The sequence below is a fragment of the Poecilia formosa genome, unplaced genomic scaffold, assembly GCF_000485575.1.
Source record: "Poecilia formosa unplaced genomic scaffold, Poecilia_formosa-5.1.2 Scaffold128, whole genome shotgun sequence".
NCBI classification, from domain to species: Eukaryota; Metazoa; Chordata; class Actinopteri; order Cyprinodontiformes; family Poeciliidae; genus Poecilia; species Poecilia formosa.
Window position 1 is genome coordinate 1 of NW_006800067.1, and position 22,336 is coordinate 22,336.

The following is a 22,336-nucleotide window of genomic DNA, read 5'->3' on the forward strand; positions in this document are numbered from 1 at the left end:
TGAAAGGCGTCCTCGAACATATCCAGAGTTATGAGGTTACCTCTCCCGTGTGGCTGCATCCTCGTAGACACATCAGATCTGCCAACAAAGAGGTGTGTGTGTGTGTGTGTGTGTGTGTGTGTGTGTGTGTGTGTGTGTGTGAGAGAGAGAGAGAGAGAGAGAGAAATGTTGGATATTTACCCAAGTAACAAAACAGCTGAGATTTGTTCTCATGTGAAGCCAGTGTGCGTTGCTATGGCTGAATCTCTTCTGTTTTGTGTTTTCCAGCATCCGGCAGAGGTCCAGGTTCTGATCTCAGCCGAGGGCCAGCAGCTCAGAATACACCTGGAAAAAAACGAGTGAGTGTACCTTCAGGAAGACACAGCATCTTTTTTTTTTTTTTTTTTACATTGGGGACATAAAGTTTAGTATATTTTATTGAGATTTTTGGTAACACTTTATTTGAAGGGGTGTGCATAAGACTAATATGAACATATTAAGACTGTCATGAACATAAAGAAGTCTTTATGAATGTTTATGACAGATGTCATGAAGTGTCATTCGGTAAATAATGACACTTTTAATGCAAAGTTGCTCTAAAAGTTGCATTGAAAGTCCATTAAAAATGCCAACTTTGCATTAAATTATCATAATTTACAAAATCATGCAAAGTTGGCTCACACCCTTTCAAATAAAGTGTTACCAGATTTTTTGGTGGCAGGCCAAAGTGTTAGATGATGTGCAAATTTATTTTACGAATCAAGATTTACGCCAGAAAACTTGCTAAGTGGTTGGGCGCTAGGGCAGTCATTCATCCAGCAGCCCCGTCGCGTTTTTGAGTTAGACAGGAAATTTGAAAATATCACTTGACAATTATGTGTTATTGAAAGATTGGAAGATTAACACCTGATCAACAACTATAAAGTCTTAAAAAAAATGCAAATATTTAAAAAAAATAAGCCATGCTTACCCTGCAGGGGGAACAAGTAAAGCCTGGTTTACTCGGATGCCCGTAAATAAAATCCAGTCTACAACAAATTACTTCCAGAAGTCATCAAATTAGTTTAATACAGTCCAAACATGAATAATGGATGGTAACTGACAGAGCACTATAATTCATTCATTCATCTAAAAATGCAAAGAGTAGGCACAATTGGCTGCTTGCCGAGATGGTGACCTTGGAAGAGCTGCAGAAACTCACAGCTCAGGAGGGAGAATCTAGTGCGCTCTCCCCAAAAGAGTGGCAAGAAGAAACTCACTGGTGACTGAAAAGCCATAAAAACTCCTTTTACGGTTTGCCACAAGCCACATAGTCAGCTGGTCAGATTGTTTAAATTAAACATTTTGGCTACATTCGATGTGCTAATGTGCGGTAGAGAACCTACACTGTGCATCACCGTGAATCCACAGGGTGAAACATGGTGGCAACATCATGCGGTGGGGAGGCTTTTCTTTCTTAGCGGCGAATAAGTCGGGTTCGACAATGTTATTTGATCCAAGGTAAAAGGTTATGGAGTCAGAGGTATTTTCTCCACTGCGTCTTCATCTCGGTTGTAGCCTGTTTAAGCCCAGATCAGCCTTCCGTTGCATCTTTAATTTATTACCCCTGCAGCTAATTTGCTCCACATTTATTTTGTAAGAGTGAAACTTTCTCTAAGTAACCCTAACGACAACCCAAGTACCACCAGTGGCACTTGAGAACCATAGGATTACGGCATCTCAGTCATCAGCGGGCCGACCTGCTTGCCCTTGTTTGTTTGACCAGATGTTAGCTGTGACATGGACGCGTTCACAAGGTCAGCGCCCCCGGTGGTGGGTGATGACGAGGGGGGGCGGAGGGAGGGGGGTCGTGGTGGACGACAGACACCCGATCCGTCCGCCTTGAGCTAACAGGAAGTGAGATTGTGCCTCTCCAGCGAACATCCTGCAATCTGATGTTGCGGTTCCTGTCCACTAACAATGAGACGATGGCAGAACGAGAGCCAAGTGTCTTGCCCCTCTTTAATAGAAAGTTTGCAGGGTAGGTCTGCGTTTTTTACGATAAACGAGCTGAGGTTTTATCACTTGGATTGGAGCCAGCAGACAAGTGGACAGCAGAGCCTTAATGAACGTCAGCCACGGAGTCTGCTTCTGCCCTCGAGTGTATTCCTCATTTGGATTCTCACAGAGCCGCGTCTCCAGCGAGTCTGGATGAACGTTCCTCCCTTACCCACCCGCCCCGAGGGATTTTCCCCTCCGCTCCGTCGACCCGGCAGGTGGTCTCACTGTGGGGGCCCCCCTCCCACCTCCCTCTGGGAGAAGGGATTTTCATCAATCACAACCTGTCCGACCATGTGTGGTCAGAAGACAGAGCGGGAAACGATGACTGATGAGGCGACGGGCGTGAGGTTTTGACATAGATTAGATAAAACTTGTACAGTGTGTTTCTCGGAACAGGATGGAGAAGGTGTTAATATACTCAAGAAATGATTACAAGCTGTTCCAAAAAAGAGGAAATACGATCTTTTTCTTGCAAAGATAAAACAGCATTTTGAAATCCTTCTTGTGCAATTTTCCTCTGTTCTGGGCCAGGAAACGATCTGAACATTTCAAGACATCCAGTTAGGTTTTGTCCTGATATATTTTTGCGTGTTCATAATAGCTCGAATGCTGCACTTCACTTAGAGACTGCACTTGCTTCATTACGCAAACATATTTAACAAAATTTACGCTCATCATAACTTCTAACACTTAATTGGATCCTTGAGAGTTTTATGGTGTCTTGCAGCCCATCTGCCTGGCATGCAGATTTACATTTAGTGCACTTTCACAGCGTAGCTTGCCAGCCCAGGCTGTTAAGCACCACGAGTCATCATTTTTACAACTTTTCTTTTTTAATTATGTTTGGGTTTGGAGCTTACTGTCTCCATCTTTGTAACAGCAAAATCTGTAGCTCAAATTTGACCTTACAAAGTTTTTTTTCTAAGTATTTATTCAGAGAATAGGAGGAAGTCGAGAGAAATGTTGTCTAAGAAGTGTTGCTTGAAGACCCATTAAACCTGCACCTTTCCCAGGGATTTAAAAGCGCTTTTTGCTGATTCCAGGCTGCTGAGTTTCACCATAGCGGGGCCTTGAAGATCTTTTAAGTTAATGCTAAACATGTGGTGATGTAGAAAGAAAGCTGAAATACTCCAGCAGCATTGATAGTTGAGTGTTATCGTCTACTGTTGGTTTGAGCATGAAGACAAAAGGAGTCACAGATCCACCATTTTATAATGAATGTTTACAGATAATGGTTAGTGATTTAGTTTGTAACGTGATCTAAGGAGAACAGCAAATGTTTTCTACTGAGAGGGAAAAAAAATACCAAGTAAACATTTTATGCTCACAAACAACACCCCAGTTGTTTCTCTTCAATCCAAGATTTCAGTTCCTTGGTCCTTTTGACAAAACTTGCTTCCAGCAAATAGACCTTCTTTTTTTTGGCACCGTCATCAGTTTGCTTTGTCATGGCTCATGCATGTTGGATATCCTAGCTCTAATATATGGTGATATTTGGTCTTTAAATAAATATTTATTATTCATATCTGACTAATCTTTGCTGTTGGACAAAAGGCTTTTGAGGTGAAGAAAACCAACACTGATACTGCTGTTTACTAAAATATTGTGCTCCAATAATTCCAGGTTTTTTTTTACCCTTAATTGACAATATGTAGTTACTTTGAAACCAAAAATAGTTTCCTTTGTGTCATTTCAAACCAGTTTTCGCATTCTTCTTTGACTTTTGACGTCAACACGGTATTTCTGGAATACTCAGACCATCCCATCTCCCACCAACAACAAAACTCACTTGACTCCTCTTCCGTCCTCGTTCTGGTGCTTCGCTAGAACTCCAGCAAATCACCCTCACCACATCTAGATGCCTAAATGCATTGAGTGCTACAATAGTTCATGTTCAAGTTCCTACAGAACAATTCTGATGCTTTCTGGAAAGACCCTGTTTTTTGTTTTTCACTCTTTAATTTTAGCACTAGTATTATGTTCCCCCCATCGCAAATCATTGTTTCACCCCTTTGTTTCCCAATAAAGACTCCCAAAGTACTTTTGATTCGTTTCTAGTGCTGAGACACAAATGGCTGTGAGACTAAAAGCTTGGCCGGGGAAGACTGCAGTTTGTGTCGGAGGGGGAAGATTAATGATTTTTCAGGAGCAGCCAGATGAAACGCTGCCAGTAAATACATGCCATGGTAGTATCCTGGCTGCATCTCTGTATCCTCTCTGCACCTAAAACTGTGTTACAAGGTCAGCAGATATATGGGAAACCCAAAGCAGCTGTGGAACGATCTCGATGTCATCCTTTTTATTTGTCTCTTGTGACGCTCCAAGGCTATCGTTCTCCAGCTGTCCTTCTTTTCTCCCGGCTTTACCTCATCTGTTCTTTAGCCAGTCGCAGCAACAAAACGTGAAGGAAAACATAGACATTAGTGTTTGTCGGCATTGGTTTTCTTTGTGGCCGGAGTCCAAACCTAATCCATTTCTGTCCTTCCCAGTCATTCTTCTCTGTGTGTGTGTGTGTGTGTGTGTGTGTGTCTGCATTAGCTTTTATCTAAATGAAAGGCCACGGCGCACTTGCGTCGGGCTGATTCGGTTAAGAGCAAGGCGAGGACCAGAGAGTGCAGGCTGACTCAGAGTGCAAGAAAGGTAATGCAACTACACAGCGAGATGGAGAGGAAGCGGTGTGAAAGGGCGTGTCATGGACCGGAGGGTTGAGCAAGGATGAGCTGAGAGGAAAAGTGTGACAGTTGGGGTCGGTTTGGGCGTGAGTTATATCTCTCTGGTTCAGACAGGACCCGTGTGGATACTACCTCTTCCTCCACTGCCTGACTTTCTCTATTCTTCAGCTTAGTGCCCTTCCTGCACATCATTAAGTGCATGAACCTGAATGTTGCACTCCCTAAGGAAACGCGGCCATTGTCTCTCCTCTTTGCTCTTTTCCTTCTCCTTCAGTCCGCCCTTATCTTGTCCCGTCCTCCACTGACCAGCTCGGAAACCGGAGTTTTCTCACCTCGCCTGACGCTCCCACGGGGCTCCAGTGTAAATAAACGAGCCCGGCAGCGAGGCTTAGGGAGTCGGCGGCCACACGCAGACAGATGACATCCGCAAGCTAACTTTTACAGACTCAGCACCACGAGAGAAAGCAAAGACGGTTGATCCGACGGAGTGGTGAAAACAGATGCGGGATGTCATCTTTTTTTTTCGCCATCCTCCCTGTTCAGAAGCCTTTGCAGAAATGTAGTTTTTCTTTTTTGCTCTGCGTCAGCCATCTTTCTCCTGACCCCCTACCTCTGTGCAGTGATGTCATCTGATACTATGAGAGAATGCAACCCTCTGACCCTGTTGCATTACACCCCCTCGCTCCCCAACCCTGTCCCCACCCGTCACTATCTCCAAAGTACATTAGCATTACTCCCCCACTCCGTCTTTCTCCTGCCAATGTTGAACCGGCTCTTTGTTTCAGCTTCATTTGCTGGACAGCCCAGACTCCAGCAACATTGCTGTGCTAAATCACAGCATCTGTCCAAGCGCTGGAAGGCATCCAGACGTCGTTGGCCAGCACATAGGACTTTTACAGTCTCACTTTGAAAGCCCTCGTGGTATTTACTGGAATGCAAATAAGCTAAAGGCTTTAGGTTTTTCTAAAGTCAATGGGATGCGTTTTAGGCTGATTGGCTCAAACTTGGCAGTGGAATGAGGTTCGCGGCGCCTGGCCATGCTTAGCTGTGCTGCTCCTAAAGTGTTTCATCCCTCGCAAATTTATTTTTCACATTTTATCACGGTTCAAACTTCTGTTTGTTTTAGTGGGATTTTATGTGCTAGATCAGTACAGTGAAGTGCATAGATACTAAGTGAAGTTATTTTTTGTCTTATCACACGTACAAGCCAGGATTTCTACTTATTCATATTAATAAGATATGTAAGATCAAAGGAGGATTTTATGTGTTAACACCAATTTGTAACCACATGAATATACTTTGATCAAAATCCTTGTTTTGCCATTACTGTGGCAACAATATGTCTCTTTTGGTTTTCTGTTTTGGTTAACTGAGTTTATCTTTACAAATCAGAATTATATTCTTAAACTCATCTGGCAGTGTTTGATACTTTTGTGAATATGACTTTGTAAAATTAGTAAAGTTGACCTTGTGCTTTTGGAGCGCACATGGTTGTTGAAAAGGAAAACAGTTTCTGTCACGCAGGTTCGTCGCCGCTGTTTATTCCAGTTTTTAATCACCAGTTGACGCCTCCCATCTGTCAGGAAATACTGAGACAAAATGAAACTGCGTTGATCACATCCTCTGTGATTTAGTGTGGCACTTTTACCTACTCTATTTAAGATACCGGTTAAAGGAATTAATCTATGCCACATCTCTTACTGATGATAAGAATGAGCATGCCAACCTTTGCATTCTGGTATGCAAATGACCATAAAGATAATGGAATATGTTATGTGTGCAGCTTTGATTGGATACATTTTTTAAATAAATTCTGCCAAACACCCTTAAGAACCGACAGGAGCTGCACCAGGGTGTAACAAATGTGTTGCTGGCGGTAGAGGCTAGTTGTATAGTTTCATAGATGGTGTGTTTTGACTATGTGTCACGCCGGGGCAGGTTATATAGCCATCAGTCTGCTAGTGTACACAAACGGTTATCCCCAAGGATTGGTATGTCAGAGTGGTTTTGCTCAGGCACAGAGCTGCTGATTGGCGTGTGAACAGAAGCAAGAATGGAGACGGAGTCATTTGTTTCTTTTTCAGACGACATAATTGCCCTTCATATAAAAGAGCTGCGAAGTAGCAGCAGAGCGAAGTTGAGTTTGTCGTTCATTCGGTCTCTGAAAACCACAGAGTCTTAAAGATAACCCGAGATCATGACGGGAATCTGAGTTCAAGAGGCTGCAAAACTAAAGAAAGGCCAGATGAGGTCAGGAGGTCAAATCCAAACACTGTGGGGGTTGCCCTGTTTGCGATGACAGTGACTGATCAGTTTTAAATCCTCTATGTGGGACGTGTGTAATTTTAGAGCCTCCTCTTTCTCTGTGGATGATGAAGTAGTCGTTTCTGTCTGTGACTTGCTTTGTTGAAGATTGCATCAACAGGCTGTCATTGTTTCAAGTGGCTGGCCTCCCTCAGGGCGTCTGACAGGGGACGGAAAAGACTTCCCTTCATTTGTCCCAATCACGCTTTAGAGAAACAGATATTTTGGGAGATCTCCTCACTTGCGTCCTTGTGAGATGCAATTTGTATGATATGCATTGTATGTAAAGCAAGCAGTGTGTTAATTTAGCAAATATACATATACGGCAGGAAACGAGAGGACACAGATCAAAGATGTCTGAATTTAGCTGTTGAAGTGGTCAGCCATTTTTAAGTGGTGTTTGGATTTCACTAGAAATGTTCATGGTAAACCATCAGACACTGTGGCCTGAGTTGACTAATACTGTGCTAATGTTCTCAGCTCATTGTATAGATTATCAGACTTGTTGATAATTCTTTAGCACAGTTACTCCTCTGTTAGCAGCACCAGTTGACAGAAAGGTACTTCTTAGCACTTTATACATTCAAACACGGCAACACCACAGTCCTTAAAAGACGTTGTACTGAACTGAATACATTGTTTACCCTATGAAATACAAATGTTTACCAATGCATCATCACCACTACATCTTACGTAGAAGCCATATTGGAGGTTGAGGTTAGGTTGGAGATGGAACTCAATTGGGAAATGTTTTAGCAGTTATTCCCTCATTCAGAAGTGAGCTATTGATGTAGTGTCTGAATTTCAAATGGAATTAAACATTCCTCAAATGGTGCAGTAAACGTGAAGCACTTGTACAATAGATTGGTTGAAATGACCAATTATGACAAGCAGCCTGAGCTTTCTTAGCAATGCCATGCTAATGCTAATTCGGCTGAATTTATTAGCCTTATGTGCATTCGTACACTGTAGAAACACATTGTCTAACATTGATTTTCCAATAAGTACCGTATTTTTCGGTACTTTTTTCCCCTCGTTTTGAATCATGCGGCTTACAGCCCGGTGCGGCTTTTCTGTGGATTTTTCTTCAACCACCAGGGGGCTCTTTAGCAGGAAGGGAATCATTGGAAGTCAAAATTGTAAATCAAAGAAGAAAGTGCTGATTTTCATTTACAACAACATGCTAGCAGCAGGCACGAAGGAGAAATGTTTTCAAACTCATACCCCCTCATCATGGAACCCACATGAGAGGAGATACCAGCTGCAAATAGCCAGGTGCAGCTTGTAAGTTTTGTTGTTGTTGTTGTTTTTTTTTACTTTGTGGGTGCGGCTTATAGTGAGGTGCGCTCTATAGTCCGGAAAATACAGTAGATACAAACAGGTTATAAGTGCAGCTACAAGCTTAGCTTGGAGTTTGAATTTAAAAGAAGCCCCCGTATTTCAATTGAATTACAACTTCAGAGAGATCTATAGTTGCTTAGCTTTTAGCTACGCTAAAGCTCAGAATGCTAGCTAACATTTGGTTCGTGTTAGTGAAAGGACAATTCATTTCCAAAGTCAGTTGTTTGATTAATTAAGCTAACTTCACCCGGTGTTTAAAACAACATCAATGTTGTCTTCCAGCTTTTGTGCTGCAGCACGAAACAGATACTGAATATTAAAAAAATAAAACTACAATACCTAATGCATTTCAGTCAAATTGGTCTGGGTCACGGCTGTCACTTGATTTGGTAAATGCATCTATCATTCTAATTGGAATTTGCTGGACTAATGATTAAAGGATTCTAAGTTCAATCTTAGGGGAGAAAAATACACTTGCAGAGGCAGAACAAAAGAAAACCATCTGCAGGGCAGACAAAGTTTATGAATGAAAACAGGAAGGATGGATTGAGACACAGTTGGACGGAGCACTACAGGAAAAGAAGCATCAACGCTGATCTGAGTCCAAAGGCCCTTGCTGAAACACACACAAACACACACGCACGCACGCACGCGCACACACACACACGTGCACACACACACAAACACACACGCACGCATGCACACACGGAGATGCAGGATAAGACAAATGCAAGGCTTTACCCAAAGCAATGTTTTTTCAATGTCCAGACATCCATGCAACCTCCACTGATTTATCAGCCTCTGCGGTGGAGTCAGACTTGTTTAGCAATTGAGAAATGTTTTTATTGTAGAAAAAAATACATCTGGAACATGGGGAGCTAACTTCGTCCACAAAATGCTTTTTCACCATTGAGTTACACAATCCGGGCAGCAGGTGAAGGATTTCAGGAAAACATATATATAGATTTATTTAAACACTCATGACATCTTTTTTGTTCGTTACTATCTCAGATTTGCTTAAGAAAATCGTTAAAGCACTTTGGTTCAGTGAGGTTATCTCCCAGAATGAATAGTTTACAAGATTGAGATGCAATGTTCTCTTTCACTATCTTCGTTCCTTCAGCTGTTGCTTGTTAACCATTGCCCACGGTTCACGTTCACCCTTGAGATCTCTATATGTTTTGCTGCTCTGTGTCTCCAATGTTTACGTCCTCTTTGTGCTGACTGCCTCCAGACAGCTGCTGGCCCCTGGGTATCAGGAAATCTGGTACAGCCCTGATGGAGCTCGCCGGTCCGCTTCTCCTGCCAGCACCGTGAGTCTAAAGAAACAGTTTTATGCTCCTAAATCACACAGCAAAAAAACATTACAGCGCATTTCTGAGAAAAAAAAAAAAAAAAAAGGAAGATTCGATGTGAACCTGAGGAAATCAAGTGAAAATCAGCGTCGGTGTTAAATGCAAGAATGTTTCTTTCTGAAAATACATGCAAGAATGTTTCTTTCTGAAAATACAAGAACGTTACATTGAAAACAGAAAGCTGAGGGTTGAAACGAGACTTTGTTTTTCAGGAAAATTGTTTCTATCATGGCGAAGTTCTGGGCATTGAAGGCTCCAGTGTTGCTGTCAGCACTTGTTCAGGGATCAGGTAAAGAAAACCAACGTTTATTCACAGACTTTTATTTACTCGTGCATTGAACTCACAAAGCAGACTGCAGTAAATATATAGATTCACTCTCAAAGGCCGGGCTTTACAGCTTTGATGAAGGAGCAGAAATATTCATTAAATCTAGCAGATGGGAGGTTTTTAATTTATTTTGTTGTAGCAGGTTGCTGTAGTTTTCAGTTATATGACTTACTCGCAAAACAGAAATTATTTTATCATTTTTTTTTTTTTTCAGATGTTTGGTTCCTTGTTCACCCTAAAGTACCTGCATAATGCACTTTAAATGAAGGCACAAGCAGACTGGTTTGTCTGAATTTAGCAGGTATACTTTTGAATGTTCGCCTTTTTTTTTTTTTTACGAGTATTATCATAAGAGTTCATAGAATCAAATGTTAAAAAAAAACTCTTCAGCCCGTAGAGAGAAGGACATGTCGTCAGATTTAAGGCTGACAGAAAAAACATGTTTCCTTAACTAACAACAGGAAGATCTGAGTGGAATCTATTACCAGTATCTGTTAATCTATTACCTGTAATTGACTAGGTTATGCTGTGATAATGTTTGAGTATTCTAACTGTAGATGTGCCATCATCGTATCTTGATGATAAAAACTTTTACAATCACCTTTTTTTTTTCTTTTTCTTTTTTTTTAATACAGATATGCATCTCAGTAAATTAAAATAGAGTAGCTAAAAAACTTAGTTTTTATATGCATTTATTTTATTTGGAGTGATATTTTTGAAGCATCTATTAAGAGTGTGGCTTACAGTAAATTTTTCTAGTCTTTAAATTTTATATTGTTTTATATTAAAATTTTAGGGTTGGTTTTTTTTATCATTGATTTGAGATGTCCCACCTTGATTTTAGGATTTTACCAATCAGCGTTGTGGATTCCCACAGTGCTGTGAAAATCCACCTCTTTTTTTTCTTTTTCTAATTATCAGACTGACTAATCATTCAGAAGTAGAAAATGCCCATTTTACTGCTTTTTGGAATCATGAAATTCAAATTGAAATGAACCTGTAGTGTCTAAATGGAGTCTGGATGAAACACTGAACAGATAACCCAGTCCTTATTTGTCAAGTGCAAGAGTTACAGATTTTGAAATAGAGCTGATCTAAACAAATCCAGATGCCAAACTAAAGCTGTGAAGCGGTGCTACTCCTCTCTCTATTTCAGTACTGTATACATTTGTGTCTTGTGGAACTTAAAAATATAACTACTAGGAAAGTAGTTTTAAAAAAAAATTCTCTGTATTTAAATTTCCACAAACTATAAAAACCACAGGTTGAAAAAATAGAGTCTTGACAAGTTTGGTGATTCTGAATGAAAACCATGTAGGACCCGCGTACATAGATAACGACAAATGTCTAACGTTGACAACAAAACTGAGACTACTCAATATATAAATAAATATAAGCATATTTGGTATGCAAGAGGGGACATTTCTGAGAAGCTTGTCTGTGAATTGAATAATTGTGCTGCAAAAAAAAAGAAAAAAAAAACACTGCGCAAACACTTATACTGTGATAATGTTGGGGCCAAACGCTTATGCAGTGCGTCTAATCTCTCATGCAGTCCTTTGAGTCAGTAGGTTATTGGCTCTAAAATAGGTTCATCCAGTGCAGCTTAGTGTTTTGTTGTTGTGTTTTTTTTTTTCTCCTCCTGCGGCTTCAGAGCTGCTGATGTTTCCCGCTGGAGGCCCTTTCAGCCGAGGAGGAACCCTGCCACAAATCAAGTGTTTATGCTTGGCCGTACATCTGGAGGGAAAGCGAAGGAGTACATCTCCATGTCGATTCTTTTCAGGAATGCAAACAAATCAAAAGCGGGACGCCGATGTGTGGGCGCCCGACTTCAGCAGATGTTCTCTGCAGATGCGCGACCCTGCTGTTGTTGTACGCATTGCTTATGCGGAGAAGCCGAGAGGATTGTGCTTCGGCTGCGTCGGTCCCAGCTGATCTTTATTTGTCAACAGCAGGAGGCATGCACTTCTCTGTCCTGACAACACGTAAAGTTGTCAAAGTGAAAGAAACCAAAATGAGATCTACTGTTTTTTTTTTTTTTCCCCTCTGTTTCAGCTGAAAATGTATTACTTGTGAAAATGTAAAGCAGTAGAAAGAAATGGGTTTATTATTGGCACTCTTTCCAAATCAAGGAAGCGAACTGATTTCCGTGATGATGTATGACTTTACGTGTCGTTTCCTCAGGGGACTGATCTCTCTGAACGAAAGCGTGAGCTACCTAGTAGAGCCTCTTCCCGATTCCACCGGTGCCCGGCAGCATGCTGTCTTCAGAGCGGAGAGTCTCCGTCTGCCCGAGGGGAGCTGCACACATCACTATGGCGATGAGGAGCATCGGGGCAGGCTTAATGACTTCATCCGAGGAACGGCGTCTCCACGGATTGGGAGGGTGGGTTGCCATCTTGATGAGAACCAAAGCTTTAAAGTGGCTTTCATAAATGTTCCTAACCCTTAAACGTGTTCAGAACAACAAACTTTAACGTATTTTACTGAGAATATGCCAACGAAAAGTAGCTGACTCAGAGGAATGCAGACAAAGCAAAGAGGGACACTCATGTAAGTTCTTCTGACCTGTTGCTGCCACCTCTAGAGATAAAGCTACTACTTTGTGTTGCGCTGACACGTAAAATTCTAATAAAGCAAGTGAAAGTTTGTGGTTACGATGTGACAAAATGTAAATAAAATGTTCAAGGGGTGTGTATGACACTGTTAACCCATTAAACCGTCTTTATATGCAGGAGAAAAGGGAGGTGATGCAGAACATGAAATATGTGGAGCTTCTGTTGGTTGCAGACAGAGCTGAGGTAAGGAAACAGGTTGGGAAATGTCCATATATGGTCGCATTTTATCAGATGCTAATTGTGGTTTTGCATCTTTAAACATAGGAGTTGGAGAAGTATATGTGGAATTCACACGTGTTTATTAATATATCAGTACATGATTAGATTATATATAAATTTCCATCTTACATGGTTGCTGTTACATTTTTAGTTGGTAAATATGAACTAATTAACACATTGCACCGACTATTTCTTTTTAGACACATCTCTGAGAAATTCCCCCTTTCATAACTAAGATGGATTTAATCAGAAAAGCAGCACATGCATCACTTGTGTGTTTATTGTGGTTCGTGTTGCGTTGCAGTTCGAGAGCCACGATAGGAGTTTGGACAAGACAAGACAGAAGCTACTGGGAGCAGCCAACTTGGTTGACAAGGTAGCGTCTCGTTTGAAACGTCATTAAACACACAAGATGTCGGATTTAGATTCAGTGCACCTGTTTGTTGTCTTTCCCCCTCCCATCGACTTCCTGCAGTACTACAAGGCTTTGAATATCCGCGTGGCTTTAATCGGACTGGAGGTGTGGACCGACCAGGACAAGATCGTCGTGTCCAATAACCCGCACAGCACCTTGGCGGCGTTCCTGTCCTGGAGACGGAAGGAGCTGAAAAATCTCCCCAACGACAACGCTCAGCTCGTCACGTCGGTGTCTCTCGCCATATGATGAAACCTCATTGTTTTACTCTTCCCAAAAAGTCTTCATCTCTGTGCTTCCTTTAACTGCAACTTCTGTGCATTTTTGTCCATGGAGCACGCCACCCGTTGAACGTTTAGTGTGTATTTTATTTCAAATAATTCAAATGAAAAATGATCCGGAAGTAGCCAAAAGTTGACGGTAGAGTAAAAATGGGACAAGAAATCATATGAAGTGATATCCTAAATAGCTCCATAAAAATGTGATTCAGCTCAATTCAGTGATGATACGGAAATATCCACAGACATGATGGTGTCTTATTTGTTGCTGAGCTGACTTTGTCTTTCACCACTGCTTCAAGGCTGTGGTCGGTCAGCTCTCTGATTTGACAAAATCCTTTTAAAACCCACAGGACGACTGAACTGCGTGGTTCGTACATCACTTGGAAAAGTACCTCATGTCTCTTCAAGTGTTTTTCTTGTCCTGACTTCCTCCTTCGGGATCCCCCAGAAAACTGAGATGGAGGAGTCTAATTTTTACATGAAAGTCCTCAGTAGCTCACAGGATGTAAAAAAAAAAAAACAAAGTGACCGGCTCTACGTTGCTGCTTAGAACAGACAGTCCAGAGTTGGATAAATTATGTGATAGAAAATATATTTGACAACTCCTTGTACGTTCTCAGTCCAGTTGGTAAATATCTTGTGCAGAACCAGTTACTGATGGTGTTTTTGTGTGCAGGGGGATGTCATTCCAGGGCAGCACTATTGGCTTGGCACCACTTAAAACCATGTGCTCTGAATACCAGTCGGGTGGCGTGAACACGGTAAGACAGAAAAACAACAAAACCGCTACAATAATCCTAATTTCCAACATACGACTCTCACGTTCCACTTGCAGTTGCAACCACGTGTCCTTGTCGTTTAATGTGTAACCTTATGTCATATTTGAACGCTAAGGACCACTCGCCACAGTTTGTCGGGGTCGCCGCCACCATTGCACATGAGATGGGCCACAACTTTGGCATGAATCACGACAGAGATGGCTGCTGCCAGGCCAAGGCAGAAGACGGCGGCTGCATAATGGCCGCTGCCACCGGGTATAACGCAACACCCTTGGAGCATGACGTGAAATCAGGCTACATCATTTAGAAGGCAAATAGGAAAGGCGATTCATTTTGTACCTGGCGTATGGTTGGTGTCTCTTCCGTTCTGCAGGTCTCCGTTTCCCCGCGTGTTCAATCCCTGCAACCTGAAGGAACTCAAGACTTACCTGAACTCTGGAGGAGGCAAATGTCTCTTTAACCTGCCGAACATCGACTCGCTGTACGGAGGACGGCGCTGCGGCAACGGCTACCTGGAGAGCGGAGAGGAATGTGACTGTGGGGAGGAAGAGGTCAGACGGGCTCTGTGTGCAGACACTTTTTCTTTTCCTTTTTTTTTTTTTTTTTTTTTTTGATTTTTGATATTTTACGCTGCTAAACGTCGTGAACAGGAATGCACCAGTCCATGCTGCAACGCCAACAACTGCACCCTTAAAGCTGGAGCCGAGTGTGCCCATGGAGTCTGCTGCCATAACTGTAAGGTATGCAGGGTTAGGTTAGGTGGCTGTTTATGGCAAGGTGTGAAAGAAAAGTATTTTTCACATTTTTTTAAATAAATGTTAACAACCTTTTTTTTTTTTTTTTTTTTTTGATTGACCACTACTGTTATTAAGAAAGTCTGGCTTTCTTTGAATCATCTTATCTTCCCTCTGTGTCTCACTGTGAAGATAAAGAGCACAGGAGAGCTTTGCCGAGGCAAATCTGGGCTGTGCGATCTTCCAGAGTACTGCGACGGAAAGTCGGAGTCGTGTCCAGCTAATTTCTACTTGGCGGATGGTACATCTTGCGCACACGGGCGGGCCTACTGCTACACGGGCATGTGTCTAACTCTGGAGCAACAGTGTCAGTTCCTCTGGGGGGGAGGTGAGTAAACTGGACACATGTCATGTGTGCACATTTGAATGTTTCACAGTTTGAGAAAGTTTATTTAGATCCCATTGTAATAGTATTATGCACAGCCTCCTAACGCATATAGGAAGCTTTGTCTGTTGTAACATACAGAGAAAGGGATCTTTGATCATTCCTACAGATCACACAGAATCATTTCTTATGATCTCTTCAAGTCATCATCATTTATGGCTGAAGTGGTTTTATCGCCACATTTAAGACTATTGCCCACCCAGCTGTGGCTATTTCCTTGCTACAGGAGGCAAAATCCATTCTGAAGCCAGCAACTAGTCTGATTAATGATGGGTAGGCATGGTAACTAAGCAACCAGCACTGGCAAATGAGGAGGAGAATACTTAGTTGTGTTAGCTTCGGACAGGCTAACAACTAGGATGCCTAGGCTGGTCACAAACTAGATTGGCCATTTCCTCTGCAGATGCTGTAGGTTGGCTTTACTATACCGTATTCAGTTTTATGACAGAAACCACTAAGGTTTTAATCAAAGATGTCCTTCTTTTTCTACGAGTCCATGATGCCAGTCACAAGTAAGGTTCTCAGTGGATTTGGTAGAGGAAAAGGCCCACAGTGTCTCCAGTTCTCCGGTGGGCATGAGTTTCCCACAAGCACGTCCCTTCTTTATGACCAGAGCCAGCTGGAGAGTTTGGCTCATGTTGGAAGGTTAAAGAAGAGTTGAGCAAACATCATTACAGAAAATGTGTTTGCATCACTCCTAAGCAACCAGTTGGCAAGTCAAGTAGGCAGAATCCAGTAGTTGTTTTGGAAAACTGGTGACCCAAAGTAGTTTGACAGCAGTGATTCTTGGATATGTTTCTTTATATTCCCTACCATCCTGCTGACAGGATAAACTTGACTTGATTCCTTATCCAGCCTAATCGTTTCCCAACTTACAAATATCAGAAGACATCACACGTCTTTCCCATTTTGAAGAGGAATAAGTGAAAGTTGTCTGTGTCTCGTCTCATCTGTGCGTCAGGGAGACAAGGATTCACTACTGATTTAAAGTCCCTAAGATCAACCTATAAAGTTAAGCCCCTTGAAAACTTTTTTTTTTTAAATGTTTCTTCTCAGAAAGTGTCTCTCTCCATGGATGGAAATTGTGCTTGGAAACATCTGCTCATTGCGGCGCACTTAAATTTAATGATATTTTTAAGTTCTTAAGGGATACTTTTGTATTTATTATAGCTAAAAACGCCACTTTTCATATAGTAAAGGAGTTTTTCAGAGTCTTGTGTGTGGATGAAAGTGATGACGCAGTAGTTTAGGCCAATAAAGATTCTGATAATCTTACTCATTCACATTCATTTCAAATACAAGCCAAGTGAGATATATTTAGACAAAAGCACCCAATCTGTATTTTTTTTTTTAGATGCAGCCAGGTTATTATGGATTGTGTTTAGGAAGCAATCATTTTAATATCTAAATTGCCCTATTTTAAAACCATTTTAAAGCATCAGCTCTTAACTTTACAGTAGATGTTTGTTTCTCTGCTGGACATAATTAATCAATTATTTCATTCTTTTTTTTTTTGTTATCCTATAAAACCTCCAAATATTGAGGCTCTTTAGGTGAAGTGAGCTGCTTCAATAATAATGTCCCCTAACCAGCCTCTGATGTCGTAACAGTCTTCCTAGAGAGTCTTTGATGCATCAAAGGAGTCGTATCAGAGGCAGTCGGGAGCCCATCTGGTCTTCATCAGGTGGTCGCTGATCACAGAGGGATACGTGTGTGTTTGTGTGTGCTTTGTATTGCTATTGTGATCTTCTTCTTCTTCTTCTTCTTCTTCTTCTTCTTCTTCTTCCAAACCACAGATGCGCGCCCATCCCCTGACGTGTGCTTTAAAGAAGTAAACAAAGCGGGGGACATGTACGGCAACTGCGGCAAAGACCAAGACGGAAAGTACAGGAGCTGCAGAGACAGGTGAAGACTCAGGGAAAATTCAGGAAGTGCTCCTCTCGCTCTCCTTCGTCTAACGCACGTCTTTCGTCGCTGCTGTCCAGGGATGCGAAATGCGGGAAAATCCAGTGCTCTGCCTCCGCCGCCAAGCCCATCGAGAACAACGCGGTCCGCATAGAAACGACGGTCAAAGTGGACAGCAAGAGGACCGAGTACAAGTGCCTGGGGACGCACGTGCACAAGCTCGGCCAAGGGGACAAGGAGCCGCAGGGCGACACTCTGGACCCGGGTCTGGTCATGACGGGAACCAAGTGTGCTGATAACTCTGTGAGACGTGTGAAAATACGTTAAATGGGATTTCCAGAATTAGCAAAGTGTGAAATCCTCAGGCTTTGAAGTGTTTTCTTTTTAGCTTCTTCTTTTTCTTTCTTTCTTTCTTCCTTTCTTTCTTTCTTTCTTTCTTTCTTTCTTTCTTTCTTTCTTTCTTTCTTTCTTTCTTTCTTTCTTTCTTTCTTTCTTGTTTTAACTGCATTACGATTGTGTTTTATTTTGCCACTTCTCTAATGTTCTTCCTCACAGAACTCCTTTTCTCCCCCCCCCAACAGATCTGCTTTAACGGAGAGTGTCGCAATGCATCGTTCCTGAGAGCGGATGACTGCAACGCCAAGTGCCACGGACACGGAGTAGGTCCCAGTGTGTTGCAGCAGAAATGATGGATTTATTTGGCTGCCGGCCTGTAATTATGGAAAGTAATCGTCTTTGGCAGTGGGGCCAGCAGAACTATTGAAATTATTTCCCTTTTAAAATACAGCGCGATGCTGTAGGAATTCTACTACTAATGCTAAAATCCTACTTCGAAAGACGCAGAAAATGAAGAGTCGTGTTGAGAGATATATGGAATCCCATTTATCGTTGCATTTTTGACGTGCCCAATAGCTGCAGTATTTGGTAGCATCTAATTTTTAAGGTGCCATTGTAATGATAAAGTGAAATTAGGAAAACTTGGGTAAATCATTCTCGTTGGCGGGAAATTCAAGAATGAAATGGTAATTTCTGGTTTTCCTAATATCCTACTGCTTTAATTATGAGCAAAAACTAAGTAAAAGTGTCGAAGGTGAACAGGTTTATGGATTTGGGTGGGAGCTTGTTTCTTTTCTCCAAAATGTTACCAATGTTATGTACTGTTACCATAACGTAGTAGTTTAACAATTACTGAAAACTTTTCTGCTATGACCTCTAAAAGGAGAATTTAGAGAGAAGGCAAAATGCACACCCTAAAAATGTTTTCTAATATGTATTTTTATTGTCAAATTTGATTAGGTTTGAATCTTTAAAATGCTTCAAAGGGAATATATCATTTTTCCAACTTCTCAGTCTTTTTCAGACATGTAACTTTTATATTTGACGTGTTCCAAGTTAAACAATGTTTGAAGAAAAGCATGAAAGAAAGAAGCTAAAGCACCAGAAAGATCCCAGCTGTTTGGTGGGTGAGGAGAAATCCGCCTGGTTTACTTTCACAAGTTTCCCTGACTTGTTTGTTTTGGGAAAGTAGAAATACTCACTCCTTTTCTTATATCGCCCACAAAAACAGATACACACACACGACACACTTATATATTTTTTTTGTTTTAAACAGTTGGCTGTCTTTGGTCTGCATTTTTAGAGAAAACCTCATCGTTTGTCCATGCCTGCCAGTTTTAGAGGTGTTTTTCTGAAGGCTCTTTTTATGTGATAATTCTGCTAGAACTAGCAATGCGCTCTGAAGAAACAACAGTAAAGCCAGTTGTGACTCACTTGTTTCACACGTTTAAGACGATAAGGGGTTCTGGCTGTAAAGCATGACTTGAGTCAACTTCAGATCTGATCGAAGGAATTTCGTCATTCTAAAAAGTTTGCACCTTTATCCGTGTTGGGAATAGAGGCTGACGTTTTCCCACGTTCATGTTTCACGTTTTCGTCTTTCCAGCTGTGCAACAACAACCATAACTGCCACTGCGACCCGGGCTGGGCTCCTCCTTGGTGCAACCAGAGTGGGTCTGGGGGGAGTTTGGACAGCGAACCTCCCAGGAATCCAGGTACAGAGCCCGGCTGAGGTTTTGCGTGTTGCCAGATTGTAAAACTTTATTAAATTAAATCTTCCTCCTATGCTGATTGTGTTTGTTTGCTCTCTGTTGTTGTACTCCAATAATAGGCATTCTGCTGCCACTGGTGCTTATTCTGGTTCTCCTCGTGGTTTTGGCTGTTTTTGGACTTTGGTTCTGCTACAAACGTAGACTCGGTCCACTGAAGACCTTTCCTCCGTTGCCAGTGCCAAAGTATGTAATTTCACAACGATAAATACCAAAGATTTACAGCAACAACTGTTGATATCTGATGTTCCCTTCCGAGTTTTCTGTTGAATTTGTAGCCGCTGTGGTTGATTGGTCTTCTAGATGTTCAGAGGCAGCTGAAGGTAAACCCATGGAAACCGATTCTCACATCATCGGTCATGCCAACCCAACTTTCCTAGCGAAGCAGGATTTGGTAATTAAGAACATTCATGTGCATTTTGACGGAGATATGAGTGTGTGATTCGTTGTGTCTTAGTAGAAGACCTTGAACTTTGTTGTTCTTTTTCACGCGAACAGTCTACCCCTCATCCGAGCCCGTCGTGCCCAGATAGGCCCAGGCAGGCGATCGTGCGGCCGGCGGTGAAGCCGCCGCCCATCCCCGCCTACACTGCTGAGCACAAAGACGTCAGAAAGAAGCCGCCGGCCCCCGTCCCACCTGCAGCTCGTCCTCCTCAGAAGCAAACATCTCCTCAGGGACACACCCAGCCTCTCTTTACAGCAGCTCAGGACGCTGGACAGAGACCCAGCCAGGCGTCCGCAACATTTCCAGGGCCTCCATCTTTACCTTCTCAAAACCCTAAAAGGCAGATGCGACCTGACCCCCCGAAGAGACCGCCGCCGCCCTGTCCAGTCAGCAGGCAGAGTGCGGTAAGCCCGTTTGTGTAAACATCAAAACTTAATTTTTGTAACACACAAAAGAAAACATATTTTTTCTGTTGTTTTTTTTTTCCTTTTCTTTTTCTTAATTTAGGATCACCATATTGTTCATGTGAAAAGACTCCAGCCTGCAAATAAGGTGCTGCGAAGAAATGACGCTTTGGCTCCATCTGCTGGTCAGAAAATGCCAAACAGGTAAAGGTTTTTGAAAACAGCCTTGCAACAAGTAGTCATAATTCCTGAGCTCTAATATAATAAAACTGTTAGACCTCTAAGCTTCAACAAACTTCAGTTTGTTTCAGTTTTTTTGTGACAACATAAAGTAGTGCATAACTACAAATGTAGTGCAATTGTGCACTACATTTTTTTTAAATCTGAGACAAAATCCCAATATTAAAGCATTTGATGTTCCAGTAAAACTTAATGAGTTTGAACAGTAGTTTATGTGTTTGTTCATATCAGCTCCTTGTCTTTGCATCTCATCTTTCCAGAGTTTAAACTGGAAGCTCAGGAAGGAACTGGGACCACCTCTTGTATCCAGAACTGGACTGCCTTGTACTGTTTTTATTCCAATCTGCAGTACTGTGGATTATGCGAAATACTTGATCGTGTATTTTCACTTAAAGTGCACTGAGGTACTGCAGAGTAGATCTAAAGCCTCACTAGCAGTTTGCAAACGAACGTGTCTGCTTCATCCACGTGAAACCGCCAGAGCTGTGAATTTTATTCTTTTTTTTTTAATTTTTTTTAATTATTTTTACTTGAGTGCGCTTGTTGTGAATGGAAAGTGTTTCAACTATTTATTCAAGAAGAGGAAAATAATGTTTACAGTTCAGCCTATGTACCAAACACAGTACTCCGAAGATCATCAACCCAGAATGTCTTATATTTAGAAAACATGTGACCTGTGAATGATGTTGGGTAATAAATGGCTTTTGGGTGATGACAGGATAACCGCAAAAATCTCACAAGCATGCTGTAAGTAGGATAAATGATCAATGTTAAGAAATGTAAAGGATGTTTAGCTTTATAGGTCTTTTTTAAATTTTAATTCTTTGTTGTTGTCATATTGTGGGTGTACATCAAAGAGTTGTAGGCCATTCCACAATAATCTAAATAATTGTATCACCTATGAAACCTTTTTGAAGTCACTTTAAGGTACCCGTTTCATCCTAAATAACTCATTTTGACTCTGACAATCTGATTTTTTCTTTCTTTTTTCTGTGCACTTATAGTAGTAATTAAACTGAGCCATTCATATAGTCTACCAAAACCACAACAATGATTGTAATGATCACATGTGATTGTGTAAAAAGTTCATAGAAAAACTAACAAATTTGGGGAAACTGCAGGCTGGGTCACGTTTTGAAATGTAATGTCGTTCGTCCAACTATTTTCTCAAAATTGTGGTAATGTTCACTGAAATCACTCTGTCAAATGGCATGACTTACCTTGTCACCAGACCTATGCAAATGGATGCAGCCGATGCATCTGAAACTGGACGTCAAATAAAAAAAAACAAAAAAAAAAAACAAATGTCTTTTTGTGTCAGTCTATGAAATACTTAAGAACATATTTTTGCAGTTTGTAAGCACAAACTTGTCGCTCGTTAAGTGGAAATCCTCCGGTTATAACCCTTCAACTAGTCTGTGTCAGTACTCTCAGTTAGCCTGCAGGGGTCCACACGCTGCCAGGTTTAAATGATTTCCCTCCCTGCTAAGTTTAGGTGGAAACGTTGAAATGCTGCTGCCCTTTAGATCTCTGCAGCCTTTACTGAGATGAAAGCTCTCTGATTTATTCTAATCAAAAGCCTGTTAAATACCAGAGGCCAGACCCCCTGAACTAACCGACCTCCAGCTCACAAATACTCCCTTCTTTTTTCTTTTTTTAACTACACTAGCCGAAGAGCCTGGGGATTTTGCTCTTGGGGGGGGGGGGCAAATGGAGGCAACGGCAAC

General features: G+C 41.7%; 1 protein-coding gene across 1 annotated transcript; it reads left to right on the plus strand.

The window, feature by feature from the left end:
* Nucleotides 1-5: 5 nt before the first annotated feature.
* On the plus strand, nt 6-21,917 carry LOC103144551 (disintegrin and metalloproteinase domain-containing protein 19-like; the record flags this gene model as incomplete). The annotated part of the gene is made up of 22 exons (XM_007561595.2): nt 6-92; nt 268-338; nt 9,571-9,649; nt 9,904-9,980; nt 12,204-12,405; nt 12,755-12,820; nt 13,161-13,232; nt 13,332-13,498; nt 14,229-14,313; nt 14,447-14,586; nt 14,705-14,882; nt 14,982-15,071; nt 15,258-15,453; nt 17,307-17,415; nt 17,496-17,718; nt 17,997-18,074; nt 19,358-19,466; nt 19,583-19,706; nt 19,824-19,914; nt 20,019-20,369; nt 20,473-20,573; nt 20,870-21,917. Coding segments are annotated over 22 exons (2,703 nt in total), but the record flags the coding sequence as incomplete, so codon positions are not given.
* Between the last annotated feature and the right edge of the window lie 419 nt (nt 21,918-22,336).